General features: G+C 35.3%; 4 protein-coding genes and 1 pseudogene across 8 annotated transcripts; 3 read left to right on the top strand and 2 right to left on the bottom strand.

Annotated features, from left to right (window-relative positions):
- Positions 1-4,258, top strand: LOC105132915 (eukaryotic translation initiation factor 3 subunit C-like). 4 transcript variants are annotated; one of them, XM_011036660.1, is made up of 4 exons: positions 1-108; positions 542-610; positions 721-2,496; positions 3,114-4,258. In XM_011036660.1, the coding sequence occupies exons 2-4, from the start codon at positions 587-589 to the stop codon at positions 4,044-4,046; spliced, it is 2,733 nt and encodes a 910-aa protein (XP_011034962.1). In that variant the 5' UTR covers positions 1-108; positions 542-586; the 3' UTR covers positions 4,047-4,258. The 4 variants fall into 4 exon arrangements, with proteins under 4 accessions (XP_011034962.1, XP_011034965.1, XP_011034964.1 ...); XM_011036663.1 differs by having other exon boundaries at positions 2-108; positions 574-610; XM_011036662.1 differs by having other exon boundaries at positions 2-108; positions 567-610.
- A 3,200-nt stretch (positions 4,259-7,458) lies between these two features.
- Positions 7,459-10,650, top strand: LOC105132914 (Pseudouridine synthase family protein). Its single transcript, XM_011036659.1, has 8 exons — positions 7,459-7,799; positions 7,876-8,019; positions 8,108-8,335; positions 8,442-8,641; positions 8,796-8,874; positions 9,316-9,491; positions 9,586-9,688; positions 10,188-10,650. The coding sequence occupies exons 1-8, from the start codon at positions 7,497-7,499 to the stop codon at positions 10,203-10,205; spliced, it is 1,251 nt and encodes a 416-aa protein (XP_011034961.1). The 5' UTR covers positions 7,459-7,496; the 3' UTR covers positions 10,206-10,650.
- Positions 10,651-10,924: 274 nt separating this feature from the next.
- Positions 10,925-13,064, bottom strand: LOC105132970 (probable prolyl 4-hydroxylase 3; annotated as a pseudogene).
- Positions 12,963-15,653, bottom strand: EMB1793 (LYR family of Fe/S cluster biogenesis protein). 2 transcript variants are annotated; one of them, XM_011036657.1, is made up of 2 exons: positions 15,146-15,653; positions 12,963-12,981 (listed from the first exon to the last, which is right to left on the bottom strand). In XM_011036657.1, exon 1 carries the CDS (start codon positions 15,630-15,632, stop codon positions 15,159-15,161), a length of 474 nt encoding a protein of 157 aa, XP_011034959.1. In that variant the 5' UTR covers positions 15,633-15,653; the 3' UTR covers positions 12,963-12,981; positions 15,146-15,158. The 2 variants fall into 2 exon arrangements, with proteins under 2 accessions (XP_011034959.1, XP_011034960.1); XM_011036658.1 differs by lacking the exon at positions 12,963-12,981 and adding an exon at positions 14,308-14,811.
- A 2,190-nt stretch (positions 15,654-17,843) lies between these two features.
- Positions 17,844-19,040, top strand: LOC105132912 (uncharacterized protein At1g76070). Its single transcript, XM_011036656.1, has one exon. The coding sequence runs from the start codon at positions 18,030-18,032 to the stop codon at positions 18,849-18,851; it is 822 nt and encodes a 273-aa protein (XP_011034958.1). The 5' UTR covers positions 17,844-18,029; the 3' UTR covers positions 18,852-19,040.
- Positions 19,041-20,096: the final 1,056 nt, after the last annotated feature.

The following is a 20,096-nucleotide window of genomic DNA, read 5'->3' as shown; positions in this document are numbered from 1 at the left end:
CACAGTACTAAATAAAAGCTATAGCTTTGGAAACCCGAAGAAAAATCCCTCCGCTGTCAGCAAAGAGGCAAAAACCCTAACCCTAACTCCTCTTCACTCGCAAATCAGGTACTCTGTCTTTCACCTTTTGTCTCCGTCAATTAAAAACTAAATAAGATTAATTTCTGCACAACACTATCGAATCAGTAACCTAGCAATTTTTTAAATATTTTTTAAAATCTGGGTTTTCCTTCGTATCGGCCCCGAATAGTTTAGTTGTTTTGAGTGATGGAAAAATTGAAAGTCTTATTAATTTCTTTATCCAGCTAGATTATAGATTTGTCAGCATCTTTTTTATATTTTTGTTGCTTTATTTTTATTTTCTTATAAATAAATTCCATGAAATCTAAAGTTGTTATATTAGGCTAATCTTGTAGCAGGATTTTGTAATTTTATCTTCTTAGATTCTTGATTATTTTAGTTGTGATTTGTTGATGAATCTATTTGTTGCCGAGGTGTAATTTTTTGTTTAGTTTTGTTTTTTAAATTGTCTGTGTTTTAGGATCTTGAGGCTTTCTGGCTTGTAGCCTTTAGCGTGAAGGAGAAGATGGCATCGCGTTTCTGGACACAGGTTTGCTGATATTTTGCTAATAGTTATTTTGTTATGTTATATTGTAGGGGAAGGACTGTTTGACTTGGTTTGCTGTATTGGTTTGTTATATTTTTCTGGTTTGGTTATAGGGTGATAGTGAGTCTGACGAGGAGAGTGATTATGGAGATGAGGTTGAGGATGGAGTACCTGGGGAGCCAACTGCCCCAACAACTGGGGATAATAAGTATCTTAGAGGAATTGCTAGTGATAGTGATGAATCTGATGATCAAAAGCGTGTGGTCAGGTCAGCCAAAGACAAGCGTTTTGAGGAGATGTCAGCCACTGTTGATCAAATGAAGAATGCTATGAAGATTAATGATTGGGTCAGCTTGCAAGAGAGTTTTGATAAGATTAATAAGCAACTTGAGAAAGTCATGCGGGTGATGGAGTCTGAGAAGGTTCCAACCCTTTACATTAAAGCTCTGGTAATGCTGGAAGATTTCTTAAATCAGGCTTTGGCAAATAAGGAAGCTAAAAAGAAAATGAGCAGTAGCAATGCCAAGGCTTTGAATGCAATGAAACAGAAATTGAAGAAAAATAATAAACAATATGAAGATCAGATTAATAAGTACAGGGAACACCCTGAAAGTGAGGAAGAACCAGAGGCTGACGAGGACTCGGAAGAGGAGGAAGAGTCGGATGTGGAGGAGGACCCTTCAAAGATGGCAATGTCTGATGAGGAGGATGAGGAAAATGTCGATGACCAATCTGGGAAGGATGGGGGCTGGGAGAAGATGATGAGTAAGAAAGATAAGCTCATGGATAAGCAGTTCGCAAAAGATCCTAGCGAAATCACTTGGGATATTGTGAACAAGAAGTTTAAAGAAATTGTTGCTGCCCGGGGTAGGAGGGGAACTGGAAGGTTTGAGCAGGTTGAACAGCTAACTTTCTTGACAAAGGTTGCTAAGACTCCTGCACAGAAGTTGGAGATTCTTTTCAATGTGGTCTCTGCACAGTTTGATGTGAATCCAGGTCTCAGTGGGCACATGCCTATCAATGTCTGGAAAAATTGTGTGCAGAACATGTTTATTATTCTTGACATTCTGGTACAATATCGTAATATTATAGTGGATGACACGATTGAGCCTGATGAGAATGAAACCCAGAAAGGAGCAAACCATAATGGGCCAATTCGGATTTGGGGAAACCTAGTGGCTTCTCTTGAGAGGATGGATATCGAGTTCTTCAAGAGTTTGCAGTGCATCGATCCACATACACGTGAGTATGTTGAAAGACTGCAGGATGAACCCATGTTTTTAGTTCTTGCTCAGAATGTCCAAGAATATCTGGAGCATGCTGGAGATCTCAAAGCTGCAGCAAAGGTTGCCTTAAGACGTGTTGAGCTGATCTATTACAAACCACAAGAGGTTTATGATGCTATGAGAATGTTGGCTGAACAGACAGAAGATGGAGGCAAGGGTGAGGAGCCTGAGGTTGAGGAAACTAGAGGTCCGTCTGCTTTTGTTGTTACTACTGAGCTTGTGCCTCGAAAGCCTATCTTTCCTGAGAATAGCAGGACAATGATGGATGCTTTAGTCTCCCTCATTTACAAGTCTGGAGATGAGCGGACCAAAGCTCGTGCAATGCTCTGTGATATCTATCACCATGCTCTCCTGGATGAGTTCTCAACCTCCCGTGACCTGCTATTGATGAGTCACTTGCAAGATAATATTCAGCACATGGACATTTCAAGCCAGATACTTTTCAACAGGGCTATGGCGCAACTTGGTTTATGTGCATTCCGGCTTGGTCTAATCATTGAAGCACATGGATGTCTTTCTGAACTCTATTCTGGTGGAAGGGTGAAGGAGTTGCTTGCACAAGGTTTTTCACAAAGCCGATATCATGAAAAAACTCCTGAACAGGTGCTGCTCTCTCTGTCATGTTCTTACCGTGCTTGCATCCACAAGGAGTTGTCTTATTATTTACATAAACATGGTTTGTTTTATTTAGTCTCCCGGGGGGTTGCCAAGCTAACATGGGGATTTTATTTTTGTATATGTAAGTCAATATTAGATGTAAACATTTTGAATTGCTTGCAGAGTGATATTCTAACAGCTTAGGCACTGAAATTATTCTTGCATTATGCTAAGTTTTGATCTTTATCATTCGACATCTTAAATTCTTTCCTTTTCTCATTTTCTTTCAACTCCCTATATTTTTGTAACCTAGCTTTTTACAGGTTCCAGATTAGTTTCTCCGATAGGGTTTATGCATACTGGTAGCATAGCAGACAAATGGTTTGCCTATGATCTGGTTTATCACTGAATGATTTCTTTGCCGGTAGAGGTGGTAATTTTATGTTATTGTGCATGCAGTTATTAAATAAAATTGTATTTTTTGTTTGTTATACTAGTTGGTATGAGTGAATCTTTTTCGAGCATTTTTCTTGGTTTAATGCTCTTAGATTTATATTTGTCATAGTTTGCTTGTTGTCCAAGGACGAGTCCCCCTCACTGGTGCAAGTAATTGATTTCAACAGGAAAGACTAGAAAGGAGACGCCAGATGCCATATCATATGCACATAAACCTTGAGCTTCTCGAGTCTGTCCATCTCATTTGTGCAATGCTGCTGGAGGTCCCCAACATGGCAGCTGATGCTCTTGATGTCAAGCGCAAAGTTATTAGCAAGAATTTTAGGCGGTTGCTTGAGGTAAGTGAGAGGCAAACTTTCACTGGGCCTCCTGAAAATGTTAGGGACCATGTGATGGCTGCTACACGGGCACTTAGCAAAGGAGATTTCCAGAAGGCCATCGATGTTATTGAGTCTCTTGATGTCTGGAAGCTCCTCAGAAATAGAGATGGTGTTCTTGAGATGCTTAAAGCGAAGATTAAGGAAGAAGCTCTGAGGACCTACCTGTTTTCCTACTCGTCCTCCTATGATGCACTTGGCTTGGACCAGCTGACCAAAATGTTTGACCTTTCAGTAGCCCAGACTCGAGTCATTGTCAGCAAAATGATGATTAATGATGAGCTACATGCAAGCTGGGACCAGCCAACACAGTGTATTGTCTTCCATGATGTTCAGCACACAAGGTTGCAGGCTCTAGCATTCCAGTTGACAGAGAAGTTGTCAATCCTTGCTGAAAGTAATGAAAGGGCAACAGAGGCAAGAATTGGTGGTGGTGGTTTGGATCTGCCTCAGAGGCGGAGAGATGGCCAGGATTTTGCTAATGTGGCCGCTGCAGGTGGTAAGTGGCAAGAAAACTCTTCTTTCACTCAGGGAAGGCAAGGTTCTGGCCGTTCTGGATATAGTGGTGGTGGTGGGAGGCCACAGGTGTTGGGCCAAGCTGCCGGGGTTGGCTATTCAAGGGGAGCAGGCAATTTGCGAGCAGCAGGTGGATATTCTGGAGGCGGGCGGTATCAAGATGCTCCCACCCGCATGGTTACTCTCAACAGGGGAGCCCGCGCTTGAATAGCTTTTTATTTTTGAAAGACTCTGGGACCTATTTTCAACTTCCGAAACTTTTTTTTATCTATTTGGAACTTCAAGCATGCAGTATTTTGGGTATCCAATGGCGGTGTAATCCTTAACCTTTTTCAGGTAGCCCTGTTTATGATTTTTTAAATTATATGTATCTGTCAAATAATTTTGGTTGATTTAGTACTGTGCAACAAATTAAGTAATAGTTCTTTCATACAAATAATCATGCAGCTGCTATGTTTAATTTGGTATAATGATAGTGATACAGGTAAAGCACGTGATGTTCTTCGATTTCTTTGTGGGGAATTCTAGCAGCTGTCCACTTTCTCAGTAAATTAAAGAAGATTTGCAATTTTAGTGAAATAATACGTGAAATAGTATAATTTGCGTTTATCGTGATTTTAAAATGTGATATAAAATTATCATCATCCATGGTTATCAGCGAGTGATAATTGGTCACAGAATTCATGGATAAATATTAATTATCTATATCTACTAAACCTTAACTTAAAAAAAATCTAAAATTATTAATATAATTAACAACTACTAGGTAAGTTGCTGTGATTATGAATCGTGATGGGCTGCAATTGTATTGTTTTAAATCGTATGGGGTTAGTATTGATAAATTCAATAACAAATACTAAAAAACGCACCCTAATCGTGATTATGAATCGTGATAGGCTATTTTAAATTCATTGAACCCATACGTACCTGTCGACCTAAAATCAATTCACTTGTATAAACACGCACCCTAATCTCAAAAACACAATCTCAATGAAAAACATTGACTCCACCGAATGGGTACCTTGAAATATTGAATCCAACATCCGGAGAGTATCAAAATCAGCCGAAGATCCAAGTTTATATTATCAATGGAGTGTCTGGTTTATGCAGATCAATGTAAATATTGTAAAATTAACTCCTAATTATATGAGTGGATGCTACCTTTCTGCAAGCGAGTGCTTAACCATCGCTATTATACATGATACTATAAGAAATCAATATTTCATTATTTATGTTTTTAATGTTTATCAACACACAAGTCACTGTAAATTGAAATAGTATAATAATATGATTATTATTGTCAAAATAATATTAGATATGTAGTTGGAGTGAGCTTTGTTTTTCACGAGTTATATTTAATATTGAAAGAATAGTTGAAGATAGAATGATCTGTTTGAGTTTTTTAGAGTTTGGCACTAAAAAATAGCATTATTGCTAGACACCTAGTATCGCAGTTAAACATATCTGTCAGACCCTAGATGCTAAGACTAGACCCGCACACCTGGATTTGACATTACACATGGTTACCAACCCAAGCAAATATATCTTCATTATTATAAACAAATCACCACAAAAAACTAATTTAACATTTTAGATCTAAAAATTCAAATCATGTCTTCCCCTATAATTTAAAGTAAAGAAAAAAATTATTTTTTTAATATTTTTGAAATACAATAACAAACATGTTATAATAATCATGTTTTTCTCTTATAAATCTATAAGTAATAAAAATAATTTATAAACTATAATAATTAACAAAATCAAAGAAATAACACAACTTAATATTGCAACCAAGTTGTGCTACTCTGATTGAAGCTTTTTAAAAATTTTAAAAGGGTGTGAAAACATCACATCTATTAATATTTTAAGTGTTTAGAATTAAGTTATTTCGAATCACGTAAGCTTATTTGCCAGCCGAAGATGTGCTACTCCAATTGATGTTATAGTATATTAGGTCTAACATGGTCATCAAACATATATTTTTTTAAATTATTTTTTAAATTATAAAATATTATTTTTACATTTAATCTTTTTTATTGTTGATTTGTTGTGGAGCACGGAATAATAAACTAGTATTACATTAGCCTATAATGATGATTTATTGGTTAAGGGGTAAAGCAAATTTTTCTGAGATCATGGGTCAAATCTCATTTTTTACATATATATATATATAAGCCTGGTCTAGTTTTAAATCAATTTAAGATGCAAATTGTAAGATGAGTAAGTTGATTTTAAAAAAAATATTTTAATTATTTTTTTAAAAAAGGTCAAAATAACTTAATTTTATTTTCAATTTAAATTAGATTGACTGGGTTAACTTCTATTATATTTAGCAGCTTAACAATTGGTTAGAATAAGATCTTGAATCAATGGATTCTTGGGTTGATCCACGAGTATAATAACCACTATCTTTAAGCCTCAAACGGGTCTATGGATCTTAACAATGATCCAAGTTACTGCTCATAGGCAAAAGCACAAAATAAGAGCAGCTTCAATCGAGCAGCTAAATGAGAAGCCAAACGTTCTTTGTCTTTTATTTCTTCATTGTTTGCATTCCAATGAAGGAGCTAAACAAATAGTCAAAATGGTTATTTGTTTCCTTAACAGCTATTTCTACATTTAACTGTAGAAATGACCAAAATGATAGTTGTTGGGCAACGGCTATTTGTATAGCCATTGGCCAACAACTTTTTTTTTTTTAAATATAGAAGAAATTTTCTATAAATACATGAAGAAAAAACTTATAGTTTTAAATTTTTGTATTGTGCCTCACCCTTCTCTCAAATTTAAAAAAAACAAGAATCAATTATTCTCCAGTTAATTATTAACATCGGTTGTGTTAATTAACTGAAATTAAAAGGTATGCTTGTTTAAAAGCTTTTTTTATTTTTTTTATATCTCTTGATTTTTTAGAAATTTTTTTGTTAATTTAATATTTGTGATGAGTTTTATTTCTTTATTATTTTATGTTTTTAATATGGGTTAAGGAAGACAATTTTTGTTTATGTTGTTATCTTTGATAAAATTGAGAGGAATTAATAATGGTAGTTGATATTGATAAAAAAAAATAGAGTTACATATTTAAAATTTAAAATGTTGGCAGTTATTTTTTCAAAATTTGAATTTGAATTTACTTTTAAAAAATTAAATTTTTAACAACAACATATAAAACTTAAAATTAAAAATATTCATATAAATAAATTTTAAATTTAATTTTAAATTATATTTTTTAACTTTCATATTACTTCATTAATTTTATATTACTTTTATAAATTACTCATATTAATTATATAATTAATAACATCATAATTATATTATATATAAAATATCTAAATTAGTTATATAATTATATTAAAATTAATTTAACATAAAATATATTAAAATATAAATGGATTTTCTAAATAATTTTTTTCTATTAAAATGCATATAATTCAAAAATTTATATTTATACTATTAAAAAACTATTTTTTTTTATTTGAATCTTTAATATAATATTTTTAATTGGAGATGCTCTAATACACTTTATTCTATCTCGGCCTATTTGCTACAGTTGGCCTCTGGCTCGACAGACATGAAATCTGAGTCCAGCCCACGGTCAGTTCCACTCTCGATAAACACATCACGCTGTCCAACGGGAAATACAAACGGAGCAAGAGGATGCTCTCGATTTCCTCTGTATCCCGTTGCTCAGCTCCCTCTTTCTTCCTCTCTCAAAAGCCAACAGCTTCAAGACTCCTCACGGTTCACTCTAGTTCCACAAGGGAGCCTAATTCGAACCAGAATCCAGGCGAAAGAATCAATTACTCTGGTGTAAAACTCGAGGAGTCAGTAGATTCTAAGTCAGGAAAGTCAAGACTTGATTCTTGGATTTCTTCTCGCATTTCTGGCATCAGTAGAGCTCGTGTTCAGTCTAGTATTAAATCAGGACTTGTCTCTGTCAATGGAAAGGTTATCGATAAGGTAGTTTTCTCAACACCTCTGCGCTAATCACTTCTTGGCTGGTTTTCTGGGATGTTAATGTTGTTGTTTGTTTAAGGTTTCGCATAATGTAAAAGCTGGAGATAAGGTGAATTGCGTAATTTCAGAGTTGCAACCTTTGAGGGCTGAACCTGAAAATATACCTTTGGATATTGTCTATGAAGATGAGAATGTTCTAGTAGTTAACAAACCTGCCCACATGGTAATCAGTCTTTATAATTTTAAAAAGGTTGAAACTTTTGGAATTGAAATGTCAATGTTGTAATTTGAATTTTGATTGTGTGATTTAGGTTGTTCATCCTGCGCCTGGTAATGCTACCGGCACGCTGGTTAATGGGATTCTACACCATTGTAGTCTTCCAACAGTTTCGAGCCAGGAAGTTTTGTCCGGTGCAGAAGATGTTTCTGATGATGATGATGATGAAGGGTTATGTTCTAGCTCACACGCTGCGTCTGTTCGACCAGGGATAGTGCATCGGTTGGATAAAGGAACTAGTGGATTGCTTGTTGTTGCTAAGGTATTTCCCTTCTTTTAACTAACAACCTTAGTGGGTCCAATGTCAGGTTTGCTGTTAAATTATGATAAAGTTTTGATAATTCTAGTGTACTACATATTGATGGTAGGATGAACATTCGCATGCTCATTTATCTGAGCAATTCAAGCTACACACAATTAAGAGAGTATATGTTAGTCTTACTTGTGGAGTGCCCGCACCAATGGCAGGACGTATTGACGTTCCTATTGGCCGAGATGTGAGTAACAGGATACGTATGGCTGCTATAGCCGAACCAAACCGGGGACAGGCCCGCCATGCTGCTAGTAGGTGATTATTGGCATTCACCGGTTCTGTCTTATATTGCTGCTAGTTGGCACCATGTACTTTCTTATCATTTTTTTGTATAGTCTCCTTGAGTGTTAGTCAAACTCAACTTTTTTGTGCTACATTTGTTTTAAGTTGATTGAATCCTTTATATCAGATATAAAGTGATTGAAATACTAGCTAGAGGTGGTTCAGCTCTGGTTGAGTGGAGGTTAGAAACTGGTCGCACTCATCAGGTACAAATAATGTAAAAGTTTCATTTTATTTAATGAATTGTTGGATACTGGAATAACAGTGAATGTGACTAGCTATTCAACTAGTTTATTTTAATCTAAAGGTTCTTTTAATCTCTGGAAGTCCCCTTATAATTTTCATGTACAAAAAATGGCATCAGCAAATGTTTCCTTTTCTTGATGCTTTTTTCATTTATATTTTGTTTTCAATGGTAACTATGGATCTTAAAAGTGCCTGTGTCTTCGAGTTGCTGAAATCTTTCACCCAATTCCTTGTTTATTATTGCTGCACTCATTTCCCTTCTGATATCTTCCTTGCTTATTGATTTTTGAATGATGATCAGCCTTGGACATAAACCTTTCACTATTGTTGACTATGTTTTTTTAACCTCTTTAAGCTTTGACACTTTTGTGAGTGATGGTTAGATTGTTTTTCTGAAGCAGATCCGTGCACATGCAAAGTACATCGGAATTCCTCTGTTAGGTGATGAGGTTTATGGAGGGACCCAAAACATGGCTTTGTCACTGCTTCGATCCAGAACCCAGCCTAGCTGTCATCGCCAACTTTCTTTATCACTTTCAGGACTAGAGAGGCCTTGCCTCCATGCTTTGGCTCTCGGGTGAGACAATTAGAGTAAGGTTGTCTGCTTGCTCCACTTTTTTATATAGACACCACAGGTGAATATGGGATTGCTGCTTTCCATTGTTTTGTAGGTTCACACATCCATGCACAGGGAAAGAAATACATTTTGCTTGCCCACCTCCTCCAGATTTTACAGAGATCTTGAGCCAGCTTCGGGAGATGGGAACAGAGAAGGTATAATGCAATTCTGTGCTGGGGCATCACTTTATGAATATTTGTGCTCCTTGGCAATTTTACAAGTTGAATGTAAAACTTAAAGTTTGGGGAGATAATCTAATCTTGTCTGCAATATGATTAATAGAATAAAATCTAATATAGGGTTACTTAAGTAGCATTCAATCCTGGCAGACCATGGATAGTTGTAACAAGCATATACATTTGCTTAGGAGTATCATTCTATTGCATTGTTGCACTTATTGTGTAATTCTGCTAGTGTATGGTATTGGATGATATGGTATACACTTTTCATCTTGATTCTTTAATCTGCAGGGCTCTATAAGCCTGCTTGAACAAATCCCAATAAATCAAATGACTCATCCTTTGACCTTTAACATGGATTTTCTGTGGCATCATTGGGTGCTCATGAGACTGAAGTTCTTGTTAATGTTGATCATGGTGTGAGCAAATAATTTAAGGAACTTGCCTGTCTTATGACCTACCGTTTGATGTGCAGCCTTCATTTAAGGAATGACAGAACTTATTTGACCAACAATGGGAAAAGATTTAACTGTGTCTGTGAGCGAGATGATAGTGTGAAGATATGTGCAAGTGTGCAAACACCAAATGGACAAATCCATGGTGAGGGCAAGATTCTGGCATGTTCATGGATGTAATGGGCAACAACAGTCTCTGACAGGGGTAGATCTTCATCACGAGGGATGGTACTTCTTCCTTCACTTCATGTTTCTCCCCAGAATAATCTGCTCAGTTGGCATAACTTCTGAAATACCTTATCTGGAAAATCTTGGTTTATCTTTAGATTGTTTTTCTAATGATCTGAGGATTTCTATTGATCCTCCGCGAGAAGCAGCATCCAAAATAAAACAATAAAGCATTCTATAGTGCAGCTATAAAACCGCAATCAGGTGAGCCAATATGCCATTGATAATTCCTAAGTTATAGGGCGGGTTCACCAAGCTAAGCATTCCAAGGCTCCATCGGGGTGTTATGCAGAGGAATTAATCTGCATCTTCAACCCTGTTTAGTCCCAATTTAAAGGGCGTGGTCTATAGTCTTCAAGGTCTACATCATTTTCACAGATGCGCTTGCAAGACATAGAAGCCAGCCTCTTCAAATAAACTTTAATAATGTGAAAGTATTGACATTGCCAAATTAAACTAAATGCTGGCAAACCTCTATAAGAATTTTATCAATACCACCGACTTCTAACCTAAATGCTGGCAAGAAGAGTGAAAAAAGTCCCATCAAATTAAAAAAAAAAATCTCCATGCCTGAGTTGTAGACTATCTGTTTGATTACTATGAGGTACCCGCCACTATGTTTCAGGAATTCTAAAACCATTCACCATGAACAGCAACTGATCCATATGGTACAGGTCTTCCTATCCTGCTGATAGAACAAAAGAAGAAAAATGTATTGTCAAATAATTATATTGCTAGAAGTCAATAGATTTAATTGATTTAGCAAATAGCTTCGATCATAGTCGTTGCAAAATGTTATTTGTACCAAAAAACAAGATTCATATTCAGGAAGGCAGGTTTTCTGTTACCACCACACACCCGCAGACAGATGGCAGCATAAAGGGTATCGGTAGCTATAACACCTATGGAGTTCCCGAAACACATGGCAACTCTGACTTTACACAACATTAATAACTCCTTTAGCCATCAAATATTACCTTTACAATTACAGTCTAGACATTGTATTCCCCAAGATGCAACTATTTCGTAGCTGACCACTTGTTCCCTCTAATCACAGGGCAGCTACCTGGCACAAGCCATTATAACAATTTTATTAGTGGAACAGGCATTAGCTTCCCTACGAAGTATTCAGGAAAGGAGCATGTCATAATAGTAGAAAGGAGGACCGATGAAATGTAAGACAAACTTCAGAAACATCGTTGATCCTCAATTAAAGCTATCAAACACGAGTAAACTGAATGATTACTAACCATCCAAACTTGAAGCATCTGGTGTCGCATCAGGTCTTGTGCTCCAGAAAAGCAATGCATTGCCCGTTTTTGGTTTCAGTGAAAGGCCCTGTTTGGCGCATTCAGACAACTCATTCCACCAGGGCATAGAGCTTATGTTTACGTTGGCATAAGGAAATACAGTCTCACCCCCTTCTTCAACAGCCGACCTTCATAAGGAGCAGAAAGAAAAGAGGAAAAGGAAAGGCATGAGTTTATTTACTGGATGTATATAAGCACATCCAATTACATGTTATCAAGAGGAAGACGGTCTTACAGATACATAAGAAGAGTAGCTGTCCGCTGGCCACCATTCTTTGTATTGAACTCGTCAACGAAATAGTCAGCGTGAGTCTCGTACTTCTGTCCATCTTCATAGTGGAGAACTTGAAGTTCCTCTCCATGCTCTGGTCGTTGTGAAGGTAGACTAGGCAGGCATCTTTAAATATAGTTCAGGAATATACATTAGAAACAACGAACGCTAATTCATCGCATATGATTCATTACACAACACATTGCATATTCCATCCTCAATAATGGTGTAAATCCCCCTTTTCCATTGATAGATTAAGGTTGTCACGTCATGGAAACCAAATTCTACAGGTCAAGAAACTATTGGATTAAGCATCCCTGCATTGGTATTGCAAGCTAAATATAAAAATTTGACTGCATTTGGATGTCATACCTACAGGAATAAAAAAGAAGTCAGCTATCCTCTTTTCTATGTCCCTGATGTCTCCATCCTGTCCTCTATCCAAGAACAGTCCAGTACTTGTACGCACCCTGTGACGAAGAGATGTAACCGTCAACAAATAAATTTAAAACTTATTCAAACCAATGCAAGCCCTTCTTCTTCTATATATGAGGTTTGGCAAGGTTTCTTAAATATTCACATTCTTCTTTTGATTGTTCAAAATCAAGATGATCAAGAACACAAATGAATTTTCCATCCACTATATATATATATATATATATAAATTGGGTTTTTGTTAGAATATTATACCACACAAATTAATTAATTATATATAATTTTGTGAGAATAAATTCAATTTCAAGAAATGCAGAGACAAAATTAAAAAAGAAAAAGAAAACCCACCAAGAAATTGTGATAAAGAAAAGCTCTAGGTACCCAAGAAAGAATTTCAGTCCACTTTTCTTCTTTCTTCTCCATTCGATCACCTTCTCTGCATCACCAAAACACCCCACCAATTAAAAAATAAAAATAAAGAAATCATTAAAGAAATCAATGTTTGAAATAATTTACCTCTCAGAAGTCATACGCCTATAAGAACTGAGATCAATGGGGAAAAAACCTTCACTGCTTGAACGAAGAGAAAAAATCCCAAGACCCAACAGCACCAAAAGAACAAATGTCAGCATAAATAACATGCTCAAGACCATCGTAAATGTCGACCATTTTATAGCTTGTAACCTCGAGTGTGTTACTTTCAACATTGTCTTTAAACCCTAAACTCGGCTTTCTTGAATATATTACAGCGATATTTGAGGTTTGGACCGAGGTGTCAGTGTCAGGGTTGGTGTTAGAAGATGGTCTGTTATGGTATAGGAAGTTTTCGAAATAAAGCTCTCTTTATTAAAGATAAATTTCTTGATATATAATTTGTTAATATAAAATATCTCTCATCCGATAAGATAAAATACTTTAAATTATGGTAATAAAATATTTCCAATTAATTATTCAAATTGAGAGCCTAAGATTCATTATAGTAAAAAAAAAAAATATACTTAGACTCTAACACTTGATAAAACTAAACTTAGAAATAATAAGTTTGATAATTTATCAAATTCATTTAAATTCATGTTTAATATTTAGTTGAACTCAAAAATAATAGATTTAGCAATTCACCAAACTAATATGTGATTGAGTTTAACCCTTAATTGAGTTTAGAAACAATGAATTATTACCTTATTTTTTGTTATTTTTTTAAAAGGATATATCTAAAGAAAAACAAGTTAACAAATTAGTTACTTCGATTGTTGATTTTATTTACTCGGAATCTATGATCAAATATGTTCAAGGAAAGAAGGATATAGTCAATTAAAAGAAGATTGTATTCTCCTCAAACAATTATTTTCTCCGTTTTCGTATAATCAAATGGATACCATCAAACTTTAAGCAGAAACGAATAGGAAGTAATATAGTGCAAGGGCCAAGTCAAGGTGAGAGGGTAGATCTTCAATCTTTTATTTTAAGAAAAAAAAATCATAACAACATCACACTGATAAAAAAAAATTCAAAAAAAAATTAATGGATTGAAGGTCGGCTTTAATCGGGTCAGCAAATTAACCTTTTTGTTTTCTTATTTTATTTTTTTTCAGCTCGAACTAATCAAGATCCTAGATCACCTAGGTCTTTATTCCAACAGGAAACTGAATCGGCCCAGTGAGAGAATAGACCTCCAAATACTATCGAGATGAAAACTGACAAAAGAACGCAGCAGGATTTCTGGAACGAGAGCTTCTTCATACAAAGAGGCAAGAAGGTGCACATTCTATAAAACGGTTCTGGAATCACTTTAATGGTGTTTTTAGACCCACCCCTCATCGTCATCAACAGCAGGATTCTGTCAAGCAGTGTTAACCGTTGCTCTTACATAGGGTTACGTTTGGAGGCCATGATGCATTTTTAAAGAATAATATAAATCTTCCTTGTACTTTCACAACTCACATGATAATTTAAACTTGAAATAATTATTTTACATAGAATTAGAGAGTAATGATCATGTCGCGAGTTCAACAGCTGGCCGCAGACATAATTCCAAAACTGCTGGTGCTTGCAAGGATAGGTTCCTATTTCTTCGTGGAATGAATTGACGAAAAGGTTTTGGTGCAGGATCAGTTTTCCCCTTTCTCTAGTGCATATGAATCAATCTTTCCTTCAAGCCCTGGGAGGCATCATTGCCTGTCATCCTTGCACCGTCAAGTGCACATACAACAACCATCCATGATCCAACTATCCTGTCTGTTCATACAGTGATCATTTTCTTTTTTCTGGCAGCAGACTCTTCATCCCAGCAAAGAATTCCAGTTTCTCATCCCTTCAGGCTATCGAAAATCGCAAATGGGAGCAATAATTAACTAGTAGAGAATGCTTAGATGATCTCGTTTAAACTCTCTTACAGAAAACCTATATACACAATTGAACAAGTGCAGAATTCCCTTTACGTTCAGCTATATCATAAGTATTGGTAATTACAGCTTCAGCATCATAGAATTTCTCGATGGTAAAATCCATTTGGGGCAATTGGATTGTTAAATAGAAGTGTGTAAAAATTCTTCTGCCCAACACCATTAACACAGAGTTAATGAAGCTCCTAATTGCACAAATTATTAAGAATCGGAGTGATTTGCAGCATATGGCATCAAATATGAAATCAAACCTTCTGGGTTTTACAAGAACAACATGTCATCGACTCCAGTTTTCAGTTACAAAAGAAAAGAGGAAAGAAAAGGAAAATTACCCTCATCGACTAATCAACGATTCCCTCCGCCGCCGCGACGTTCTTTCTCAATTTGCTCTCTCTGCTTCTCAACAAGTTTATCAATCGCCGATTCCACAGCCTCTCTGCCGCCAATGAGCAACCGGGTCACAATTTCCGGGTCTTTTTCAAACCGGGCCTCTTCAAATTCCTTCCTCGCATTCTCCCTCAATACATCTCTCCACAACACTCCTCGCGAATCGGGCCACATAAAGTACCGGGTGGCCCTCAAGATGTCTCGGTATAAATGCAGCGCTTCACGCCGCGTGCTGGTTAATCGCCGCTGATTCAGAATCTCTTCTTCTTCCTCGTCAAATGATTTCTCTTTCTTCACTAAATGTCTGTCTAATAGTTCTTCTAAGGTGTCTGGGCCATCGTGTAATAGACGTTGATTGAAAACGACGCAGCTTCGATTTATCATGTATAGAGAGGGAGATAGACTTCGCCATTTTTGCAGCTTCATAGCCATTTAGGCTGCCTCTTCGTTAGGACAAAATGTCAGCAATGGAGGTTAAGGGGATGTGGTTTATTTAGATGGGCCACCGGAGGTGGGCTTATGTTTCTTTCTGGAAATTGGAATATGCAGGCTTGTGGCCCATCAAAGAAGCACGCTTCCAGGTAATTAAGGATTTCCTCGTGTCTACTTTTACATAATGTCAGTTTAGATTTGGGTACTGATCGTTTTTAAATTATTTTTATTTAAAAATATATTAAAATAGTATATTTTTTAAAATTAAATCTATATCAAGATGATTTCAAAATATTAAAAAAATCATTTAAAGTAAAAATTTAATTTAATTTAAAAAAAAAAACACATTTACACCTCAAAAACTATATAAATACTCTACTCTTATTTAATAGATATTCATGTTTTATCTATCAAATTTTGAGTATTTATTATGTAAATATGTGTTTATTATTTATAATAACAATAATAATAACTTTGTTGTAAAAATTATATTCTTAGCTCGTTAAAGATTCCCTAGCTACGCCCTTGCCATCATTATGTAAAGCTAATCTCAGGGTTTCAATCCTTGGAATGTGCTAGATGTATTATTTGGAGCTAGCATGCATCTATTACTTTTTTTATAAAAACAATTCCTTAATCAACAACCAGTTGAAGATAACTTCATTTTATCTTACCAACCTTCCCATACAAAGATCTGCGATCATTAGACTCAAGAACAAAAGCACAAGAAAAAAATATTCATGGATTAATGGGTCTGAAACTCGATCGACATTCATGCTAAGCAAAAGGACAGGTCGTCCCCAAGAAAAGCCTCCGTGTGAGATCTAAAATCCCCACCGTCGTAGGAACACGGTGGTCTAGCATCTAAAAGTCAAAGGGCATTTGTGAATGCACATTCCGAACGTTTGTTAGGTTTGACTTTCATGAAAAAATCAAACCTTTGCAATAGTTTAAACTCTCCACGGCATGCACAACCGTAGCTATCAATGGATAATTGCAGAGGACCACTTCGGTGGAGGAATCGTAATTACTAAGTTCACTACAGCAAGAGGGAGATAATTATCCATCATTTTCCTAGTAAAAAAAAAAAAAGGAGGGTTGAGTGGCATGATCAATTACATTTTCTCTTCAAGTAATATCATTATTGAAAAAATAAATAATAATTGCAGCCTCGTTAGGCAAGTTTTTGGATTGCTCTCCACCAACTCTCTTGCCTTGTGGGTTAAGATCGATAAAAATTAGGTGTCCTCATAATCTGTCTAGTCCAATTCATTACACGGGTTGGTGAATGTTCGATGTTACAACTTATCATCAAGTGTGTTCATTATTAACAAAAAAAAATTATTGGACAGTGTGGGTTTTTTTTTTTTAATTGTATCCTCCTAACATAAAACTACTTACTTGAATAGTAGTTTTTTTTCTTTAGCTTTGTTTAGTTTTTTTCTGATTTTTTATTTTTATTTTATTATTTAAAATTAGATTTATTAGAGATTAGGTTATATATTTTTCTAATTTATTTTTTATATAATTATTTCAAATTTATAACTCAAATAGAGGGTTAACTTGAGTTTTTTTAATCAATTTTTTTTTAATATCATTCTTTATAGTTGGGTTAATAGAAAATTAGACTTTGTAATTTATTTTAATTTACTTTTGATAAGATTATCTCATTTTATAACTTGAATAATAAATTTAGTAGATAAATCTTGGTTGATCTGAATTTTTTTGTGGTTTTTTAATTATTTTTTATTTTTATTTTTTATTTTTCAATACTAGATTGATTAAGAATTTAATTTTATAATTTATTTTAATTTATTTTTTATTAAATTATCTCGGTCTTATAAATTGATTTAAATTTTTTAAAAATTTTAATAACTTAAGTGATTTTTTTAGAGTTAAACCTTGATTGATTTATTTTCTATTAAAATATCTTAATATTATAATCTGGTTGAAATTTTCTAAAAATTTTAATAACTTTGGAAGTAACTGTCTTCAAAATTCCACCCCTTTTTTCTTAATCTTTTTATTTTATTTTTATCCTATGTAAGCATCACGTTAACTTTTTTTTTTTTTGTTTGATGACTAGGATGAAGCTTAACAAGTCATAGACCGACATTGACAATGTAAATGCATGGGCAGATGAGGGCATTAAATACATTAGGAATTAAAGTTGTAATGCCAAATAAATTTCTATCAAGAAAGGAAATCTTCATAATCAGACAACTAATATTAAATTCCGGTGGGCACAAAATGGTTTGCTAAGTCGCACCTTCACATTTTGACCAAACCCTATCTATCTCTTCGATAAGACAGACACGGTCAAGTCACAAGAAACTTGCTGGTGCAAGTTGATGTTCCAATTTTATCTTCCTAACACATGAATATATAAAGCCGTGTATGATTGAGGGACTGAGAATTTCACAGAGAGAGAGAGAGAGTTCAGGAATAACAGGAATGGAGAAACAAGCAGCACCACCACCACCAAATAGGATCCTGAAATTTCTACCAAAAGCTGCTTCTGCGGTCAACTTTCATAACCTTGCATTTAGCCCAGGAAGAGACAGGAGATCAGAAAACATACACAAGCACAAAGCCAATGTGGGAAAAGGAGTTAATCCTTGCAGGTCAATGATCCCAGTTGAAGTTAGAAGACAGCCCATGAATGAGAGCTTTGAGACCCAAGAAGAACCCACCTCACCAAAGATCTCATGTATGGGCCAAATCAAGCACAAGAAGAAGATGAACAAGGCTACTTATAAGCGTGTTTCAGTTCCTCAGGAAACAAAGCCTGTGTCACAGACTCAACGTCAGGTAATGAAGCATGCATCTAAACTCAAGAGGCTGTTTACTGGATCAAAAGCAGGAAGGAAATCTAATGCTTTTGATGTTGGTAAGCCAAAACTTCCTGATAGAGCACCTTCATTAAGTCAAATGAAAAGGTTTGCAAGTGGTCGTGATACTCTGGCAAGTTTTGATTGGACCGCTCATCAGATTGCACCAGTGGAACCTGCTGGCAGGGACTATTATTCTGATGAAGAGAGGGGAGATAGCTTTGAAGATCAAGAAGATGAAGAGGTTATAATTCCTTTCTCGGCACCTATGGTGTTAGGTGGAGGAGTAGATTTGCTACCAAGGAAAGAAGTTAATCTTTGGAAGAGAAGAACCATGGATCCACCTGAGCCTCTTCGATTGAAATCCAGTATGGTTAGAGCAAATTAATACCAATCTTTTCCTTAATCTGTTTATGTTTGCAAAAAAATTCATTGTTTTTAAAAAATCTTAAATGCCGCAAGATAGAAGACGTCATTGAGATATGTAAGATAGATACAATTGTTAAGGATCATGTACAAACTGTGTTCATTGGATCTTAATTTGCTTAAGCTTACTTCGAGTTGGCTTGAAATTAAATCGATGACTAATCCAATGCAAGGCCACGAAAATGCCAAAAAACCAGAAGAATAAAGTGATTCGATCGACTGCCAACAGTTTTTTTCCTGGTTTTTTGTTCTCTCGGCAAAAAAAATCTTGTTGTAGGTGATCATTTTGAAGAAGGCTCCTGGTCCTTGCCATATGCACAAGTAGAATTTTCCATATACATTTTCACACGTTGGAAATTAATACCAGATATTCTTCATTAAAGAATTAACACCCTGCGGCATAATTGGCCAGCTGCCTTGATTGAAAAATGCAACCATATGAATGGTAAGGGGTGGCTTTGGGGTCCTATCAGAGGTGTTTGAAAGGGCATCTGCAATATCATGTGTGTTTGAGGTAGTCCAACATGTCGCTTGCCTGCTAAGGCTAGCCCTTCCTGCTTGACAATGACATTTATTTTTTAACTGATATTTTGATAAATTAATAAAGAAATTTTTCGCATCCTCTCTTTTTCAAATAAATTAATAAAAAATATATTTTTCTTAAAAATAAAAATATTTTCTGCCAATTTAAAATTTGGCACAGCAATCATGTTCATCATCAATTATTCCATCCACACAGGTCTCGGTTCCTCACGCCTAGCACGCGTCTACAGCCTCAAACCGTGTCAGGTCGATCTTCTGGCTACATTCAACCCATAAACAATAAACCCAGCCCATTCTATCTTGCAACCCAAATGCCATGTAAACTCCGTAAAACCTTTTCTTTTTTTCCTTTTCAATTGGTAAACTCACTTCTGACATTCCATGTTTGAAATTATTTTATTTGTAAATGATTGGATTTTAAATAAAATTTAATCTTTAAAAATAATACAAAAATAAATCAAAAGTCAACTCATTTAATTTACTACACTAAAGAAGAAGATTTGATATTAAAATTAACTTATCCAAAATACCCAACTACCTCTCTCTTTTTACACACACACATGTATATATATATATAAAAAAGTGATTATTAAACATGCATCAGCAAGCAAATATCGTCCGAGCTCTTCGAGTGGCTAGTATGATCCCAAAACAACTTAAAATA

Source organism: Populus euphratica, unplaced genomic scaffold (assembly GCF_000495115.2).
Source record: "Populus euphratica unplaced genomic scaffold, PopEup_1.0 scaffold68.1, whole genome shotgun sequence".
In the NCBI taxonomy this organism is placed as follows: Eukaryota; Viridiplantae; Streptophyta; class Magnoliopsida; order Malpighiales; family Salicaceae; genus Populus; species Populus euphratica.
This window is presented reverse-complemented; position numbering and strand designations above follow the sequence as displayed.